The following is a 21564-nucleotide window of genomic DNA, read 5'->3' on the forward strand; positions in this document are numbered from 1 at the left end:
CCTACAGATATAGCAGGGAAAGTCTGAATTTCCTCTTGTTTCCTCTTGCATTCTGGAGCATTAAGGTCCCATAAATAGCTGACAGAAGACTACTGTCTTCATGACTTCCACAATTCAGAGGTTTTGCCTGCTTCTGGATCTGGAGCACATGGTTTCAGAGCTGAGAACAACTTGTTCTGCTTCCTTCAACTAAGCCCCCGATTTCTTGGTTCTGCCTTTCTGCTATTTCTGGTGATTGTTTTGATGCTTTTGACTCTTGGCTATTGGGAAATACCTAGTTATACCATTAAGACCTGCCCACCCCCAAATCTTGTAGGATTGTCATAGTAACTTATTCTGGAAGGCTGCAACTTAGAAGTCCAAATGATGCTGAAGTGATCTTGAATATCATGCTGCAAAGCCTTCCTGCTAAAAGAAGTACATGCCTGGTATATGAGCTGTGATTCAAAGCTGAAACAAAATAACTATTAGCCAGCATTTCTGGGCATGACAGTTGCCATAAAATATCACATCTACTGTTTATGGTCTGTAAACCAGAAGGAAAAGAAGGCCTAGTTAAACTTTGCCAAGTGTCTTAATGTCCTTAAGTAGAAGGTACCATGCAAATTTAAGATATTAAACTAGAACTGGTTCACTTTCATTCCTAAAGGTGGAATATATGTTTTGAAATGCTATGAAAGATGATGATACTTTTGAGTACAGCTCAATAGCACAAGCTGGTCACCTAGACACACAATAAAAATTTATCAGTCATGAACAGTTTGAGTGTGTGAAGGTGTTTACAAAAATGGACTTATTTTTTTCTCAGATTTAATGTACAATCTTACCCAGCTGCTCCTTGATCAGGTACTTTCAGGAAATCCAAGCTTTCTGGTTGCTGTGAAATCTTGCCTGATCCTCCTGACAGTTGCCGTGGTAAAGTTGGTCGTGTCATATTTGTATACAGGTTTTTCTGATTGGCCCGCTGATTTCCTGGGGCATGGGGAAGTGGTAGATTTATTACTCCATTCTGCTGCTGACCTAGAAGTAAACAAAGTGTGAACACAGCCAGTCCAAACCACAGCTCAATAAAGGTAACTTTATCCTTGGGTTGATGGCCCAGCTGTCAAGGAACGTGAAAATAAAATAATGTTGAAATCTTAAAGTTTGATTTATACACAGTTTCAGGTCTGCTGGTGATCTCTTTTGAGTTCAGGTCTTCACGGACTTGTGCTCAAGTATGAGATGTGCCTTCAATGTTACAAACATGCAAGAAGATTAGCTCTCAGTTAAATTCAACCTGTAGCATGTAACTACCCCACCTCTATTAAAAACACTGCATAAAATTTTATCCGGATGAGGGTTGGTCTAAAGCTATCTAGAACTGCTGGGGGTCTCTTTCTTTTAAAGTTCAAATTCTGTCCAACTCCTTGAATACTGGATAGACTGTTTTGAAGTTGCTACAAATATTTGTCTATTCTATCAAGGAAGGTTTTTTTTTTGTTTTTGTGGGTTTTTATTTGTTTTGGTGTGTGGTTTTTTTTTGCTGCTACTTTGATAGCTCGAAAGGAGTTGGAATTTTCTAGGGGATGACAAGGGTAAATGCCTTTAAATAATTATGCCTCTAACTTGAATTTAAAACAAACCCACCCATGTCTGAGCTACTTTCAGGATCAGGGCCTAAGGAGCTCAATTCTGCATGCTTTACATTCCTAAGACCCCCAGTGAATTAAATGGGAGCTTGGCTTATATTAAAAATCAGATTGTTTCATGCTGTGGGTGATCCTCTCCTTTTTCCACTGTGATTATGCCTGTTGAAAATTAGCAGAATGAATAGCTGTGCAGAGAGAATTCATAATCATGAGACCTGGAAAAACCTTACTGTATTCAATAGCTGGTCTTTGCTTCTTATATTCTCTTGATACTGTGACAGAACTTAAGTAGTCATAAACTCGTACCTCAAACTCACTTTGGGACCCAAACTAGTATGGCACATACATTATGGTTATATAAATAAAGGTTTGTTTTATTCTGAACCTTTACATAACAGTCAGTTCAGCTACTGGACCATTAATTTCAAAACATGTGAAAACAGCAGAATACATTTCAAATGATTGATGATGGCCCACAGTGTTACTTTCCCACAGTGTGAGAGCAGGATGGAGGGAATTGTTTATGACTTTCAAGGAGGAATATGGTCAAATCATGCAATTGCCTCTTGACAGTCTAATGGGAACTCTTTTGTAAGAGCTGTCTTCAATCTTATATTTCCAGCTATAGTTGGCTATTTAACAAAAGAGTTTGAGTTTTAAAAGAAAAGAAAACCAAATACCAAACCCAAAGAAAGAACCATGTTATGGTAGTTGATTTGAGGTCTCCCTGGAACACTTCTACTCACCTTTTAAATACTAACATATATGGGTCAGCACAGGATTTAACTTCAGTAGTTACACTTACCCTGCCAGGACTCTGCAGTGTGGTTTCACTGGTCCATGAACATCTAGTTCAACTCCACAGTTGAACACTTGGGAAATGGTGGATCAATAGTAAAATTGTTCCCTCCCTCCAGGTTCATAGGCTAAATTAATTTTCTCCCTCTAGGGCAGAGGTGAAACACTTTGATGACATCAATCCCATGCAAAAAGTTAGCTCACAGAGGCAGGTTTTTCTAACTAGGCCTTTGTCTAGTTCATGAGCTGTTCAGGAGCTGCCATAAGCAGCAGGAGATATATGATTACAAAAGGCCATGCTGCAGGTATGGGCAACCAATGGTCTCTTGGACTTGCATGCAAATCTACATCCAAACTACCTTATCTACGTGAGGCAAGTTTGGGCTTGGTTTGCAGGCACAAGGCTCCTTCAACCAATGTTTTTGTCTTTTTCATGTAGCTATAAAACTGCTGAAAGAGTTTTTGGAAATATTAAAACACACTTTCCTTGCTTTAACTCATCCTGTATGAATATTTACTCTCTGTGTTTGCAGACAGATTAACTCCTTTAACTACAGTAATTTCCCACTTTAATACAAGCAGTTCTTGCAGATCATGCAGTCCTTAGTTTGACTCATACAGCTGTGAGGATTGGGAATTGTCTAGTTAACTGGGTGGCCAAGACTGGTTGCACACCCAACTCACACCATTAGCACTGTGCTTCTCAATAAACAGCAGCTGACTGAAAGAGAACCCTTTGTTAAAAAAAAGTACTCTGGGAGTGCAAGTAAAAAAAACACTTGGGAAATGTTGGGTCAATGGAATATTGTTCTCCCCTCTGAGTTCACAGGCTAAATTAATCGTATCTCTCAAGGGCAGAAGTGAAACACCCTGATGACATCAATCCTATGCAGAAAAAGCCATGCTGCTTGCTGGCACAGCTGATACCTCTCAGCATTCAGCATACACAAAAGTTATTACATAACAGGGTAGGACAATGAGATATAAATTGCATTCTACTGTTCACTGGTACTGAAAGCAGTTTCACTGCAAAGCATCGTCTATGGCTTGGTAAGTGTAAGCTTTTATTCTTGAAAGGAAAGTGGAGATGGCTACAGTGTTACAATTAGATTTGGTGTCTTATACTAAGTGGCTGAACATGCCAGCATCCATGACAACTAAGATAGATGCAGTTGGAATACCAGTTTGATTGTCTGCAGACTCCAACACTGCAACTCATAAAATACCTACACTGTATGTTTTCCAGACAGGATCTTTTGAAGAGGATTTTAAACCTTTTCTATGATTTTTGTAATGAGTAAAAATTATCAGGTGACAACAGTAAAGTGAAAGCCTGAATCTGGAATTTTGTTTTTGCCTGAGGTTAAGAGGACTTACCAGGAGGAGGCGGTGCGGCTCTCATAGGGTAGGTCTGAGTTTGAGACCTGTTGGAATACCCTCTACTTTGGGTAAGGTTCCGTCTAGTAGGACCTAAAAGAAACCAGCAACATTTTGCAATCCTTTCACAATTACATTGATTAGGTAAGTCCTTCTGGCTGCCAGCCCCCTACTCTGTGACCAGAAAGAACTGATCTTCAGGAATAATGAATCTGACTCCTACAGCACTGGCCAGGTTGCTCTAAAGCTTTAGGTGCAATAAGGATGCCTTAGGCATATTCTCCTTTTTGTGATCCAGTTCAGCCACAGGATATAAAGTAAAACTGTCTCAAGGCTATAGTAAATGAGGCCCAAAAGACCATTAGCTTTATAATGTTCATAAGCCATGGATGGCTGGCACAGCAGTACATTTGACTGTACTATTTCTGATCAGCAATTAGTATGAGAAAAAGGTAGGACACAAAACCTGCGAGGCTGATATATTTGCAGCTCAACCGTTGCTGCTGTACAGAGGTTACTTTTCCTCATATCACAACCTGTCCTGTCTTGATGCAGACCCTTCATCATCTAGACTGTAGGAACTGCAGGAGCTCAGAGCAGAGTGAAAAAACAATTCCCCAAAAAGTTTCACAAATTGTGCATTTGTACTATGTCACATGACTAAATGTCTTTATTTCTTTTGCCGCAGGGCAAAGAATTTCAGACATTTCAGAAACTGTTGGTATACAGTGAAAGTAACAGAATCCCAGCATGACTGTAAAGCTATAAGGAATTCTGCTCTATCATTAGGATCTACAGCCTGGATCTTCTTTTAAGTGTTACAGAGAAGAAAGAACATGCTGAGGCTACAGGAAAGTTAGGAGATAAAGAGTCAACCATCCTCTACATTTCTAAACCATTCACTAATTTCTAAAAAATTAATACTTACGGGAATTCTTTGGTAGCCCTGGTCCAATGCTGATCTGCAGCACTTTATTACTTGGCTTGAGAATGGCTATATCTCCTTGGCCTTGCACAAATTGCACTTGTCGAGAACCACCACTGCTCCAGGGCCCCCAGCTCTCCTTTTTCAGCTTCACTTCAAGTCTAACATAAACCCATGAACACATTAATAAAAAAAAAAAAAAAAACCAAAACAGAAGCATTTCTTGGTCAAATTAGGAGACTATCACTTGACAGCAGATAACTTAGAAATACAAAAAATATTTTATTTTAGACTAAGACCGAGAATCCATATTCCCCAAATGATTTAGCTGACATAAACCACCTAATTAAATATCTTTTTCATGCTTTTTAAAATGTTCTTCTTAATTCCTGTTTTAACTTTCCTGGTAGAGCTACTCAAAGGAAGTTTAAGATGCTCTGGAGAGGATGGAGAGTACAGTGAGCTTTGAAGAAAAATGTGCAGAGATCTGAGTAAGAAATGTGTCTGCCTTCAAATATCACTGCCTCTGCAGCAGGCTCTACTGGAGCAAGCTACAGTGCTATGCTCCTGTATATACCATTAGATGTATATATACTTTAGATGTGTATATATATGCATACACACTGGCACGTATATGCTAATATAGGTTTTAGGAGTGGGCCTTGTGCACGTTCTGGGAGTAAATATTTTTGCATACATGCACTTCAATCTTTCCAAATAGAATTTTTTTCCATGCACACAAACACACATACATATTTCCCAGCTTTTCCACACTATCCATCTGCTCTGAACTCTAACCAGGTACGAGTAAAGGAAATTACCGTTTGGTTTTGGGCAAGACCCCAGAAGTATAATGCATCACATCTTACATGAACAAAAAATTTACTCCTAGTACTGGCTTTGGATTACCAGTGTACAGGAGTATACACTACAGGAATGTTCTACACTTGTTGTCCTCTTGTCCCTTTCCTCTTACACCCTTTCCAAACTAAACTAATAATCTCCTGTTACCATTTAGAATTATTCCACTTTTTCAAAGGAAATAAAATAAACATACAAATCCAAGGCCTGCTGTTGCTAATCTGCCTAATGGGTAGGAGTATTAACAAAAGCACATGTTTGCTGGGGTAGTTTCCAGCACGTCCTTACAGCTAAAACACACATCAAAAATTCTCTAGCTTTTCAGGCTTGTTCCTAAAAATGTTTCCAATATAATTTACTTAACGAAGTTCCTTTAGAATTATCTTTTCACCCTGCAGTCCTCTGTCCCCACAACAAACTTCAGAATTTCGGATTGTCACACTGTGTCTCCAGAACCATCTTTCAAACTCTTCATCATGATGTTTTCACTCTTAGGTTGAGGTTAAGGAGTTGGAAGAGGATGCTCCCTTCCCATAACAGGAAACAGCAGCCAGCACAGAGATGGAGAGCTTGCACTGTGATGGCGCATGAATGGCCCTTGCTGTGGGGCCCCAGCTCTGCTGGCACAGAGCAGCTCCACAGCACAAACCCGCAGGCCCTTGCGACTGACCCCAACTTCAGGAGGATGAAGGCCCCCCCCTTCTATGCACAGAGACCATGGAATGTGGCAGGTGGCCCCAGTGCAATCCTGACCTATTACTCTGACGAGCTAATCTGAAAGTCTGGTCTCCCTGCACATACATATCTTTACACTGTGCTGCCTCTTACTATTTTAAAACAAAGCATGGTGTCAGGATCTCAACAACGCGCACTCACTCATTTGCCTTGGTGGCAAGAACAAAGATAATTTATTCCTAGAAGCCCATGGAAAAAAACATAACTCACGTATTGCTAAACTTCAGAGGTAGTTTTCTTTGTGTTTTTTCTTCATATCGTTTTGATAAGAGGCTTAAAAACTCTGTTTTGAAGACTGATTCGAGCAAACTATCATATTCCTGTTCATGTAGAATGAAAATGTCATCCTGCATTGTGCTGAAAAAAATCAGAGCATATACCATTCAGATTAAAATTTCATCAGCAAATACAGCCAGCGTTATAATGACATATGCAGAGTACTCATGGTTAATTTCTAAAAACATAAGGAAGTCCAAGCAGCATTAATTATAGAGTCTTGCTTTCTGAGAACAGGTTCGGGTTTTTATCAGGAGTTGATAATGGAATATCTGAAACACTCCTCTTTGAGAGACAGGGATACTACTTCAGTAATTTTACAGTAACTACTGTTAACAGAACAGGTGCTATTAAAGTTACAATTAAAGTTCATCTCTTCAATAATGGCAAAATTTGTGATTAGAGGTGAATTGGAAACTTGAAGGTTACTAAATTAAGATTGAAACCCTAAGCAAACAAATTCATAATGAAACCTTTCTATTTTTCATTATTGGCTTTAGCTTGGACTGGTTTAACACAGTTTAACCCACACATGTTGGGTTCCATTTCCACCTCTGGATCAACTCCTATTTACATCTGATGAAGATGCTGCAAACCACTTTGCAGAAAATGATATCCACATCAGTAGTTTCTGATCTTCCAGAGTCCTCACAGTAAAAACGGTTCTGTCACCTGCTAGCCAGGAGTACCATTGTTCCAGCATGCTCGTAATTTGATTATATGTGTATCATTCTTCCTTTCAAGAGCACGTTGGCCTACTTCCTAGCTATAACTACATTGGTGCCTGTCTGCTTCTCCACCCCCTCTACAAAGAACACAGCTTTCCAAATAAAACCGTAAGACCTGAAAATGGAGGCCATGGGTCACACCTGTACTTCCTGACTTGAAATAGCATGTAAGCAATCATAGGATGCTCTCGTTCAAATCGCTGATCCCACAGTAAACTAACTGTATACTGAAGCTGGTTAGCATCCCACTGGATGAGCTTATGGAGCCATGTCACTATGTGGGAGCACAATACTAGATCAGGCACAAGAAAATGGTAGAAGCATAACGACCAAGGGAGGGGACTGTCCCTTGGGCAGCCACCTGCATTTACATTGATTAAAAGTGACAAGAAACATCTAATTTCATGTGTGATTTCATAACCAGTTTATATTAAGTTAATATTGTTGTGCTGTCAGAAGGGGCAGCCTTCCCCTTTGTATGCATTTCTGTTCCTTCCGTCTGCTAGAATCCATCCCCTGCCCTTTTCTGGTAGATTAATCTTCTTCTTCCCTTACTTTTCAATGTCTCATCCACATCCCCAGGCAGCCACCCGAGTGCTAGCTGGTGTAGGAAAACTTGTGGCTGGGAGAGGAGATAGCACAGGACTTTTGACAACCGTGCAGAGCTGAGAATTGCTTAACCGTATCACAAAACAATTACCATATCACTAGTGTGACACTTCACAAAACGGAGTACAATCATTAAAGAAAAGAGCATTAGTTAGATATTGTTAAGTGTTCCTGGCAGAAAAATGTGTGGCTCCTTTTCATGGTTGTTTAGTCCGCTGCAAGGAGTCTGAAACCAAAGCACCTCTGCTCTTTTGTCAATGTTGTTGGTTAATCTTCTGCTACTATTACTAATATCAGAAAATACTATTTTATAATAGCAATTTATTTCAATACCCTGGATATCACCTACTAAGTGAAAAAGGCACTCTCAGTTTGAATTTCTCTCTGGAGAAATGGACCGTTCGAATCATGTTGGATTTAGAATTAACACTCATTACGAGTTTTCACTGTTTTGTCTGAAAAACAGTATAGTAACTCAGAAGCGTGAACATCTGCATTGCGGTGGTTAAGGCTGTGGAAAACCAGGCAGGTGGCTTTGGCAGCCAGCTGAAGGGCAAGCCGAAGTTACATACCTGTCACTAGAAAACAGCTTCCTTCAGTGGCTTGCATAGCAATACATCACACAAAGAAGGTGCTGATATAACCTAAATCTATATATGTATTGCTTCAACATTTCAGAGTAATTCCAAAAGCAAATTAATTATAGCACATAAGGAACTCAAAAACATTCAGCTCCAAAAGAAAAAGCCTGTGCCTTCTATCAGAGATAATTAGGTATTTTTGCCCTCATCACTGCTTTCTGATCCTAATTACCTAGCAATCAACAGCTTTCCACTTTGAACACACTCCTCCCTTTTCCTCTCCCAGCTGGTTTGCCTGATAGCTGACTCTATAAATCTGAAAGGGGGAGCAGGCCTAGCTTCTAGACCCTCACTTTTCAACTTGCTACTGAAGAATGCCCCTATGGACTGTGAATACATTTTTATGCAGAATAAAAAATAGCTTCATAGTGCTGCTAGAGGTGTTCTTGACTGTCAGGTATGAAAATACAACTCTAACCCACTTGAGGCATGAGGTAATAGATGAGTTGTATCACTACCCTTTTTTCTAAAAATGTGACCTTTGCACTTCATAATCTTCTTTTAAATTCTGAAATCTTTCTCATAGCTTGGAAAAGGGTGTATCAAACTATAAATTTTCCCAATTAGTATTTTAAAAACCAATACTAAATCTATAAAAACAGAGTAAGAACATGATCTCATTTCCTATCAATGAGCAAATCCAGAGCCTCAGCAAGGTTCTGAATGAGATGTCAAAGAAAAGCCCAAGACCTACAGTAAATATCGTCCAGTCAGTGGTCTGATTTTTGCTGATTTGGTAAAGAGTCTGACTTTACAATACTGTTAGGATGTTCTGTGTCACTCCTTATCAGATGAATTATAAAGCTACCTTATTTGTTGTTACTAAAAACGCAAGAACATTTCCATGAGAGTATGGGTTGTCATTCTCAGTACCCTGAACAAATTCTAAGTTGGGCATTTGCACTTTAAATTGCAAATCCTTTAGTAATTTAAACTGTTATGTAATGCTAATTGCTGTTAATACATGTCAATAGTGCTGATTATTCTGCCTTTGTTGTGTGATATTGTGTGAGAGATTGTTTAGACAGCTATGCAAGAATCCAGTTATCCTCTCTCCCCTTACATTTAAAATGTATTCAATTTTTTATCAAATTAGTTAAATTTTAATATAACATGAAAAACAGTACAAATAAGAATTGAAACTTGTAAAACTTTGAGGCTGTACTACAGAACAGTTAAATCCATTTTGGATAAGGACACGAAGAATGTTATTGCAATTATTTTCTTCTAGCATGGAGGCTTGAAATTCACTTCCAAACCAGTCAGAAATCAATTATCTTAGAGGTGTAAAAAACTTAAACTATAGGTACAACAAACTGGAGTTTTCAAAACACAAGAGAGAATGCAAGTTGGAGCTAATATAATTTTTCTTTGAGCCTGACATCTGAAAAACTGTTTGGGTTGGGATTTTTGTTTGTTCCTTTTCCTGCTTCCCCCCCACACCCATAGTAGGTAATACATGTACTGAATAAAGTTTTCACTTTAGTTTTACTAATTGAAGACTTAAATATTTACAAGTGCTGACTCTTGTCACTGAGACAAGATTATCTCAGATACAAGAGAAGCAGTAACTTTTACAGCCTCTGCAGCCAGCGTGTTGTATTGCTACTAAGCTACTTCAATACAGAGCTAAGAGACCCCTTGATTAAAGACCCATTTTGAACTTGGGCCATACTAACACGGTAACAGGGAAAAGCCCTCTTGACCCCATAAGTTTTTGGGGGGGTTTGGTTTTTGAGGAATACCTGGACAGTTTGATAGCTTGTAATTCTGAATCTACTTTTAGCATATACAAAACCCAATGTTTTTTACAACAAAACAAAATCAAGAAGCTAAATTCAAAACATTATTAGACCTAATGTAACATACGTATTTCCTCTGAACTAAGTACATTTGGTTTTGCTTCAGAAGGTTCTGTGGAGCTGTTATTTAAATGTGAGAGCAGCGTAACAGCACTCACTAACTTGGCAGGCAGCTGTCCTTTCAGCTGACTCAATGTGACTATGCCTTTGGAATGCCACAGGCCCAATTCAAGTGTCTGGCTGCAATCTGTTTGAGGTTTGTGCAGCACACAGTCCAAACCAAGAGCACTAAAAAGACAGGTTCCGTTCTCATCTTCAACCTAGATCTACTATAGTTATTTGGTTGCATCCTGTGTTAAAGCTGTATGGTAAATAAACCACATATTTTGAAAATCGTACTGTAAGCAGACACACCTTGCAGACCTTTCCCTAATCTTGAAATAGCTGTGAAGAATTCTGCAAAAATGTGAAATCTGCAGGTTTTATGTACTGGATAATGTCTCTGAGAAGATTTCTGGCTAGGATAATAGGAACATTTTATAAGCATATACTAAAAAACCTTTGTGGTAGCTATCAATACACAATACTCAAGTATAGACTTGTTAAAATGGTAATTTATTTCAATATTTAAAATATACTTGTTGCCCTGGACCAGTATTATTTTTGTATTAAATTACACTCTGCTACCAGCTCTGATAAACTGCAATAACAAACACAGAGGCATCCAGATTTCGTTCACTCATCTTCAAAAGAATGAAATGACATAGGCAAGAATCCACTGGTCTCATGGACAGTTTCTTCCTGGATTTGCTCACCTAATTGGGTTTCTCAGCTCAGTGTGAACACCTCAGATATTTCTTGCAATTTGGGATTTGCTTGACATGCAGTCAACAGAAGTGATGTGAAATTGAACTAGAAATAAAGGGTTTAGTAGCTAACGAGAAAGAATACCCCTTGAGGAAGCAGTGGACAATTACAAGGTGTACTTCTGTAAGAATTATTTGTGGGATACAAGCTTGAGCCAAAACTTCCTAGAACCTACTTATGCATGGTGAATATATGCTTCACAGAATACATTTTGGGGGACACACCAGATAGGTGAGACCACATGTAAGTGAAACATTTTAACAACTAGTCAGAAAAGGGTTGTGTGCTGGCTATAAACTTAAACATCCATTGCTGTAACACACTTACTAGGGCTGGGAGTGAAAATAGGGCTTCAGCTTTCTTTGATTACAAGATTCAATTAATACAGCTTAAGAAATTCACCCTTCATCAATCAATTTATTTCCCCTCTATCCTACACCAATTTCTCTGTCAGTGGAAAGATATTTTCAAGGTACTGACCTTAGAGAAACAGAAAGAATTCTCTCCACCTCCATCCTTCGTTTTAAGACTTCCTTCACTTGGCCCTTCTCTGGACCCTGCTTTATCTTTTCACGCCCAATCAGGTATATGCACTTTGGAGTGAGGACAAGATCTCGCTTCACGCCCTGAAACACAAAATTGTTTGAAAATACACAGCTATGCAGAGATCAATGCACTAATGTTGTGATGCTGTTCCAAAGATATACAGTGTACTATGATTTGGGGCAATACTGTTAATCTGTGGTTCAAGTGAGAAAATACTGATTAATCACACAACCTCAGTCAGATTGCGCAGGACAGGAAAAAGTAGCTGTTTTCCCCATTTCCTAACTAATGTAGCTTTCTGTCCAGCAAGTCCCATAAAGCCTTTATCCTGGGACAATAGGTTTGAAAATGGCAAATTTCCAATCACAAGGGTGTAACTGCTTCTTCCCTGCATGTCTTAAGTCAGAGACACTTTTTTCAAACCATCTTAGATGGTGTGACACTAACATGGGGGAGTGTCTATTAAAGGATAGTAAAGACTTCTGTAACTCTCTAGCAGAACTGATCGTTAGTTGCTGTTGCTCTTAAACCTACCTTAAACCGTCTATCATATTTAGTTACAGTGTCTGCAAAATCAATCTTCTCCCGCTTGCCCACAAACTGGCGTAGCTCTGGATGGTCCTCCATGCCTATGTAATCTCCCACAAAATTCCTGTTAATGCTGTTCCGTCTTCTCTCCTTCTTATTCAGCAACAGATCTGATGCTTAAAAAATAAACATTGATTAACAGTACTTACTAAATGTTCTAAACTCATGATCTGAAAGAGCTGTTTCAAGCAGTACTTTCTGGGGAAGAAGTGATAACCAAATTGTTTACAATATGCAAAAAAAAAGTGAAGCACTGCTGCTATATAGAAGGATCCATGTGACTATTAAATCCACTCCTAATGAAATATACTGATGGCAAGCTCAGCAGTTCTGATGAATTGGAAGCACTTCTGGAACTAAGGAATTTCTCACTTGTTGCTCAAAATTAAAGATTAACTCTTCCAAATCCAGAATGTTGTTCATTCACATAACCTAGGTCACACATGCAACTAAGCATTACAGTCCTTGGACTGACTTGTATCACCTACAGACTATCTAGGTCCTGAATAGCTGCGGGAAGCTCTTCCTCTTTCACTTTCCCTGAGACATCTCTGATCTCTGTCCTAACTCAGTCTGGCTTTGTTTTGAGACCAAAATACTGGGCAGACCAAGAAATCCATGTGTGCAGAGCAGCCAACCTCATCAGTGGTACCTCAAGGGTCCAATATTCTGCAGTCATTCCTAGACAGTCATCTGCAATGCAAAGGTTTGCTCTATAGAAAGGAAGATATTTCCTTCATCTCATGTGGTACTCTCTCTGTTCCTGGAACCATGTGTGAAACAGCTGTCAACAGAAGTTATAACCTACCTTCTTCTCTCATCTGTACGTATTTTTTCCTGGCCGCATACTTCCTCCATGCTTTCTGGATGGCCCTGGCATACCCATCATACTTCCTCTCTCTCATCTCTTCTAACAAAAATAGCTGTACAAAGAGACAGTATGGTGGGTCAAAAATTTCACACGAGTAGTTCAAGAAAAGCTCTACTTTATGTTCAACAACTTTCCAATGCATTTCACTCTAGATTCAAGCTGGTGTCTCTACCACAACTCTGGGATCTGAGATCAGAATGTTAAGGTAACCTTTTCCAGAAGAAATCTCTGGTGCTTGACTGGTTCTGGCTCTTGCCAGTCTACCGATTAATCTTGATACACAATAATGAAGGAAGAGGAATATAGATTCTCCCTGAAATATTCTACTGGTGCAACTCAAAGTTCTCCACTGGGCATCCATCTAGCCTTCATCTTCATGTTCTCCAAAATTCGTATTTCTCTTGTCAGAATGTTACCAGATTGATAACCTGTGCAATGTATAACATAATGCCCTGTAGTCACATGTAACTTTCTTCCCTGTCTGAATTTCACAGTCTTGTGTCGATTGGCTCTATTGTTTCCCACAGTGAAGTTTGACAGCCAGCTGCAGGATTTACAACTATGATCTTGTATTTCAGTACGACATAAGATTTTTGGGTCTAAAATGTTGTCAGAACTCAAGAGAAAATGCCGATTTATCAAAACAGAAATGGAAGGTGCATCCCCTTTTTTGGTGATTTCCCAGGTCCAACTAAAATATATGTAAATTTAATGTGTTAGAACAACTTCACAATTATTGTAGGAAACAGCATATTTCACTATAGCCTTTTACATACTTTACTTTTCTTGTATCATCAGAAGCACAAGCATTTGGCTAACAATTATAGTACTAAATCAGTCCACTGACATGACTGTTGCTTATTATTTCCCTCTACTGTGTGCTAAATATTCATAAGAACTTTTCTTCTAGCTTTCAAAAGAGATGAAATTAAGTAAAACAGGCATATCAAGAAGCAAACCTGGACTTAAGGATCCCCCTTTTTTTTAATTTGCTGCTCTAAACCATGCAAATCTAGAAAAATACTGTTGTTTGTATTGATCTTAAAAAGGAAACTTGATCTGGTGCAAACCATTTCTGTAGAACCTCACTTGCTCTTGTACAGAGTTATTTATTCAGGTGTTTGATGGAAATGTAAATAACAGAGTCTCGTTTCTGCCACCTATAAAACCTTATTTCACAGTTGGCAACTCTCCCTTTACAGCAAGCTTATTAAAAAAAAAATTCTCTTCACAAACACAAGCATGAGTACACCTGATGCAAGAACTTCCTCATCTTCAGCAGGGGCATGATCAGGCCTCTGCAATTCAGGTTACAGTAACAACGTTGATGTCGTCTCTCATGAGCACTCACCATCTATTTCTCTAACAATAATGCTAATTGCAAAATCTCACTGTTAGTCACAACTAAGGAAGTTCAATGAAAACACTGAAATAAAGTATGGTTCATAAGTTATAAAATAAAAATACTGCAAAAGTTATTTCCTAAAATATGTATGAGAGAGTCTCTACTCGCACTCCTGAGCAAATCAAGTCTCTCTCATCTGATTAACCACAACAGGTGCTGTCTTTGGTGGTAGAAAGAAAAATTTTCATACACCATCTAAGATTGTTTTTCTCAAAAGTGATATAACCCTAGCCAATACCTTCATAATATGAGAGGATTGTCTTGATAGTAAAAGATATAAATCAAGCTTTAGAATATTCAGCTCATAGAAAATTTTTCAATTTAAATGAAAAAGGCCCATACTATTTTTAGTACTTGTTCAAAAATGGATTTCATTACTTTTTTTTTTTTTTAAAAAAAGAAGAAAATGTATACAGCAATTGAAAGCATTAATTTAAAATAAATTCAAAATGCAACCCGAAAAAGTTTTACTATTTTTAGTCAAACTGATGGCTTAACCTGCAGAACTGCCCTTCAGTAAAACTCACAGATATGTCAGATATAACATCAATGGCATATACATGCAACCAAGACTTAGTATTATAAACATGCATTAGAATGGGAAGATGCATCCATTAGAAAACAATGTAATCCTCTTGGAAACAACTTCATAGCATATGATGTTGGGGTACAGAATATTAACATTTTGGCCACTTCAGAGTGAAGGGGAACTAGATCCATCAATCCTATGTGAGCACTTGGCTATTAAACAGAAGACAGATAGTATCATATTATTTCATTTCTTTCTTTGAAAAAAACAGAAGTAAGATCCACCCCCTCTCTGAAGATATGGCTGCTGAAAATCTGTGCTCTTATAAGGAGCAAACATACCAAGCTTAGGGTATTTCAGCATCCAGGAAAGGAAAATAGTTCCTTACGATTTATTACATAAAACTGAAAATCAACATCTTTAAAATTTTTGATTTATTTATCCATAAGGTAGCATAACATCAGGAAAACAGCCATCATGCAAAAATTAGTTTGGTTCCTTCTCTTAATTGTTTATCTCCCAAACTGAGATTGTATTGTTTTGTAACTAACTGCAGTGAACAGCATGCATGCAAAATAATTTCACAGTGAAAACATGAAAATCAGGTTTGCCAGAGTATAAGATAATGAACACAGGACTGGAAGATGTTGCTTAAATTACTAATTCTGGTTCCTTGTAATTACAAGCAGCTACGTTGTCTGTATTAATTCAAATAGATACTTGACCAGAATGTGTACTCACCACCACCTTAAAATAAACCTGAGGTCATCAGTAAAGAACTAAGTCACAACTGTAACATCGTAAGATTTTTCATTATTAGACTTGGAGAATTATTATCTTTTTTTTCCCTTTAACCTTCCCATGTGATTGGGCACAGCAGTGTCGCTGCTCTACAGAGCAAAAAATAAGTTTCTGGAAAAGAAAATGATAGAAGTGTTCTGCTTTTGTTTTGATATGAACTTCAGGTAAAGCACCAAGAAACCACCTAATGCTGAACTGCACGGTATGATATACAACCTAGGCCTTATTGCTTCTTATAAATAAGGAATACATGGTGGTGAGTAGAGAGTAGATTTTTCCTTGACAACTTTCCTGAAAAGTGACGTAAAAACTTTTTTCCGACAGATTTTGTACAGTGTAGCAGCCATAGGATAGAAACAGCCTTATGATGCCTCTCTAATGTTCTCTTTGAATGGGATTTCAAGTTGCAGTCATTCTGGAACATAGATTTACTCAATGATGTGTAACTTATCCTTATTATAAGTGGGGGCTATTCTATTTTAATCAGTAGCTCTTGCACTGAGAATTTTCTTGGACTAATGGTCATAGATATGTTTTCACATGCAACCTGACACCAAAGCATCTTCATATTCCATATCCTTTTCTTGATGTATTTAATGTTCCTTGTATTAGTGTCAAAATCACACAGGGTCCTTACGTACTGTGCCTGTTATAAATGTGTCCAGAATCCCTGCCCAGCCTGACTTATATTCTTATGCTTCTCTCACCTTAGCAGATATCATGCTCAACTTCTCAGTGGGCAGGCCTTTTAATTGTGCAAAACAGCTTCATATTTAAAGACTTATGTTCTGCCACACTTACAGACTCTGGAGCTTTGATGAAGATTTTGGATTTCCCAAGCTGGTACTGGTCAGGATCCATGTTGACTGACTGAAGCAAGTGGAGAACTCCTTGTTTCTCTTCTCCTTTCCAGGAAGGCCAGGTTGCTTTTGTCAGAATGGCGTACCTTAACCACCAAGGAGAATAGATTAAAAACTGACAAACAGCAGCAGCAGAACAGCACTGACTCTTAGTCAGTATTACCCTGGGGGAAGGGTTGACAATTTTGGCAGGACTTACAGAAGCTTGGAGTGTGGGAAGATGCACAGTACTAAGATGTTACTTGTTTAGCAAGACCAAGTAACTGCAATGAGAAGGACAACAGTATCCAGGAGTCTCCCATTTCCAGATGCTAAGTTACTATTTGGTAACTGCAGTAGTTAATTACAGAAAGTTCTGCTGTGATCTCCTTAAGTCCAGGGCAAGGTTATTTACTAGTAATGACTTGTGGTCCAGATTTAAGTACCTACATCCTTGTTATTCTAGAGCCAGTCCCAAGTATGTGGCAAATTTTCCACTCGAACCTTCTCTGAATGTCGTCTTCTTACAAAGGCCTTCTCTGTTTTTAAGCAAGTGGCCAACTGATGCTCCCAACCCACCTGTTCAGCAGCTGGTCTACATTTAGCAAGGAGCCATTCTTGGCTTTATCCCAGAACTTTGGCTTAGCCTCTGGTACAAGAGGGAAGATACAGTGATGTTGGTGCTACTTAGAAGGAACACTGAGAACTGACCACACAAAGGGTGAGGGAAGGAGGCAGGGAAGTGCTATAATAACATGACTTGATAGGAAGAGGTGAGTAGTCTTCTGTCTCATGGTATTGTCTTTAAACCTTGAAAATGAGATGGCTGCCAGGTTGCAGCCCCTTTTAAACTGTCTACTTCCTCAGGCTTAATTTGGGCTTTTGGAACTCTGAGGCTGGAGTTACAAAGCTGCTTTGTTCCACTGCCCACCAAGGAGCACCGATGGGCTTTAGCTGCCTCGGCATATCTATGAATAAGCAACTTCTCTAGCAGCAGCTACTTAGGCTCCTTTGACAAGGAGACTAGAGAACAGCTAAATATGTTGTGACAAATTTCTCCCTCAAATCTTTTATGTTCTTTACTTTTGACATTTTTTTTTAACACCTTAAGCATACTTGAGCTATATAAACTAAATCATGCTTTATAGTAAAACTATTGGACTAATGAAAAGAGTGATAAAGTACAGCGCTCAGTTTCTTCTCATTCCCGATTTCTTGTTTCTTACGAAGATTTAGGCATCTCTGAAGACAATGTTATCAAAAATCACATAAGGGATTGTTAGAAAATTCATTAAGAGAATGTTCATTACTCATTCTTGTCATATCTAAAATGTTATCCAGTCAGAAAGCAGAAACAGTGTCATGCAACTTAAATAACAATACCACGCAAATTAAAATAGCAAACAGTTAAAAAGGAACATATCACAAAAAACCAAATACCTCTGAATAGCAAGTATATGAAAAGAGAAAGCTAACTTATGAATAATTCAGTAGGATTCAAAAGGATCTACTGATGTTATCGTGTTCAAATCTATTATTACTTAACAAATGCTCAAGTACTATGCATGATGGTGTAACAAAGTAGCTCTTATACCATCTTATATACAGAAGTATATACATAATCTATGCTTACAGACACTGTGTACACTTACATATTTATAAGTAGATGCAACCTAGTAAGGAGTTGTAACAAAGTCACTCCCAATTTATTAAATTAACAGCCTCTTTTGCTCATCGCGTACTGTCAACAGGATAGTTGTATAGGTGGGTCTAAGCAAGTCTGAACTTAAAAGAGCTGCTGTTAATAAAGGCATTTGAAACTGCTACCTTCCACACAAAAGAATTTGACTCTACATTTCAGCATGTTACAAATTCTTTCCTGCATCATCTGAGCTGTAAAGGAGGGCACAGGGAAAAACATGACTTAGGACCTTTTAATGTAAGTAAAGCTCTCAGGTGCAAAATAAGAACAGATTTTAAATTCTCCTTTTTCATAAACTCGAATTAATTTCATACATTTTACTGGTGTGCCAAGTCAACAGGGCAGAGGAAACATTATTCTATAGCATGTGCCAATTAAGCATTTCATAATTTTACAACATGACCATTCTGTTGTTCACTGCTGTTTAGAAATATCACTGTCCTCTAACGTACTTGTGTATGCTTCCCATTAAATTGGTCATGTCACTGTCCATGGATTGAGGTTTTTCAAGCTTGTGTAATTTGATTTTACAGAGGATTTCAGCACAAATACCGAATGTGTTCTTAAAATGCTTCTGAAACAATTTCAAATTATAACTGACCTCAGCCCCCCACAATTATCCATTAAAATCACAGTAAGCAGTTAAGTCCTATGTCTAAACATGGGAGTATGGAGTTTAGCTTTCAGGCTGGTTATGCTTTGAAACACTTAGGCCTTTTCAGTGACTGTGGCTTTTTGCATGCAAATGTAAATTTTGTACATAAAAGTCTATTCAGCCCAGAAATCTCCACTTATATGGAGCTGCCAAGGAACGCCCAATATAAAACAAGTGTACAAGCATGCATTTCCTGTCCATCCCATGCCTCAGCCCACTTTTAGTGACACTGATTCAGGGTGTCAGAACAGAGCTTGTTCTGGATGCTAGAGAACTGTGAATGGATAGGTTTCAGGAAGGGTTCAACTCATAACAAAATGTTAAATTTAACAAGACTAATTTGAAACAAATTGATGAATTCCATAAAGAACGGTTTTAGTTGCCTGTGGATCTTTACATATAAAGTGAAGTACAAAAATTTGTTCACCTTCCAGAAGTACCGTGTAGCTTTCCTTTGGGCAGACTTCTCAGGCAGATTTCTAGACCTGCACAGCCCTCACACAACCAGTGTTCAACAACTGTGGAGGCTAGATTTACTACACATTAATAATCTGCTATTCTGCCTCAGCAACAGGCTGTGTTAAGTAATGCAACCTGAAGCACATTCACATTTGTATGTCTGGGCTTGAAGATCATGAAGAAAAAGGGATTTAAAATTGTTCCATAATGAAAAATGCATCCATACTTTAAGATATTTTAGGTCTGTCTATTACTAGGTGATTAGAACGTTCTCTGTATTATGAAGTATTATCAGTGGCTTTGTGCTATCTTTTTAATTATATTCCATTCCTTGCAACAATCGATTGGGGTTTTTTGTTTTATATTCTCAAATGCAACACAAAGACTTACAACAAAAGCTGATTTGTCAGTTAATGCCCCAGTTTGGGCATTTATTCCTGCATGTCTCGATTTTCTAACAAACAGAAGCTGAGTGTTGTATAAATCTTGAATTGCTCTTATTTAAGAGGATCTCATTAGCTAGTGGAGGTAGTTAATCATCTTAACAGCTGGTCCTGACACTGAAAAAAAGGATTGGTCTTACAGAGCTCTGACTTGCTTTCATTCAGTGAGCAGCTGTAGAGGTTTGAGTTGTAACCATTTCCAGCTGTTTGAACACCAGTGGAAGGATACAACGAGCAATTTAAGCTAAGGTTAGTCTTTACACTGAAATGGCTGAATGGCCATTATGTATTTTTTTACCTATCTCCTGTCATTGGGAAAGAAGAGTTGGGAGAGCTCGAGCAGTAACATTTTAAACTAAGGCTAGCAGCTAGACACTCACATTCCAGGCTCTGCATCTCATAACTCTAAATTCCCTTAATTCTTTTTAAGTTTGAGGAACCCTCTCATAGCACTAAATAAAGAATTGAAGTCTTAGGCAGGTTTACAGAAAAATGAAAAGACTTTCAAAGACACAAAGCCAGTGTTTAAGACACTTTCAAATCTCTGTGTAACCTAGATTGTAAGCAAGGTAAATGAGGGAAAAAGGAACAGGTAAGTGAGAAATTAGAAGCTTTCAAAACTTGCAACTTCTTATTTTCTTTCTCATTATATGAACAACTGTGCTGTAATACTTCAAAATGAGTATTATTCCTACCTCTGCAAAAACTTCTTGAAAACCCGCCTGTAGGCATAGCCAGCTCTTCTTACTCGAATATTTTCTTTCAGACCTAAGTACTCTACTTGATGTTTTACCCTGTGGACAAAAACAATGCAAGATTTAAAATCCATTTTATTACAGCATATTTGTGGATTGCGGTATTCTTAAAAGTCTGTATCATGTTTAAAGACTATTGACTTCTAAAATTCATGCACAGGTCTGTGAAGCTAGTCTTGCACTTTACCATGCACACTGACTGCATGGTAGGAAAAATATTCAAGGCAGGTAGACTACAATACTGAAATGGATGTAGCAAGTTCACCTTAGCATTTTTTCCTAGTTTAACTTTCCTCTCCTAATTTATGTATAAATTTCTTAATTAATATCATTACCCATAAAGGGCCAAGTAACTATTACCTATACAATTACATAGCTGGTATTCAAGGGAGTGGGAAATTGTTTTGTGTTCTTTTATTGGAGGTTTCATCTATATTTTACATAGCTCAAAAGCCAACAGTAGCACACAGTAGCTCTTTTTGGTTGTTCTGGAGAAAGGACCAAATCTGATAGCTGGAGAAAGACCCAGATGCCAAACTCTCATTTCACACAGTATCAGAAAGAGGAAAGCCAGGCCACTATATTAATGAAAAGCTCACATTCCTCCTAATTTTACTATGCTGTAAAGGAAGGATTTGAGGATAGGCACAAGAGTAGCCAAAGCATGCCTGGTAAACTTGTTCATGGCATACTTTAATTACAGAGAAAGACTGAGCTGGTA

At 38.2% G+C, this 21564-nt stretch overlaps 1 protein-coding gene across 2 annotated transcripts in view; it reads right to left on the minus strand.

The window, feature by feature from the left end:
* Positions 1-21564, minus strand: part of MYO1E (myosin IE) — a 96275-nt gene that overhangs the window by 6198 nt on the left and 68513 nt on the right. For both annotated transcript variants that reach the window (XM_042803779.1, XM_042803780.1), the window contains exons 18-26: positions 20784-20882; positions 16792-16936; positions 13193-13307; positions 12331-12500; positions 11731-11876; positions 6538-6684; positions 4735-4892; positions 3807-3899; positions 828-1020 (exon numbers count right to left, since the gene is read on the minus strand). In XM_042803779.1, coding sequence (XP_042659713.1) covers positions 828-1020; positions 3807-3899; positions 4735-4892; positions 6538-6684; positions 11731-11876; positions 12331-12500; positions 13193-13307; positions 16792-16936; positions 20784-20882 — 1266 coding nt within the window. The remainder of the gene's footprint in view (positions 1-827; positions 1021-3806; positions 3900-4734; positions 4893-6537; positions 6685-11730; positions 11877-12330; positions 12501-13192; positions 13308-16791; positions 16937-20783; positions 20883-21564) is intronic.

The sequence above is a fragment of the Tyto alba genome, unplaced genomic scaffold (assembly GCF_018691265.1).
Source record: "Tyto alba isolate M040663 unplaced genomic scaffold, T.alba_DEE_v4.0 Super-Scaffold_41, whole genome shotgun sequence".
In the NCBI taxonomy this organism is placed as follows: domain Eukaryota; kingdom Metazoa; phylum Chordata; class Aves; order Strigiformes; family Tytonidae; genus Tyto; species Tyto alba.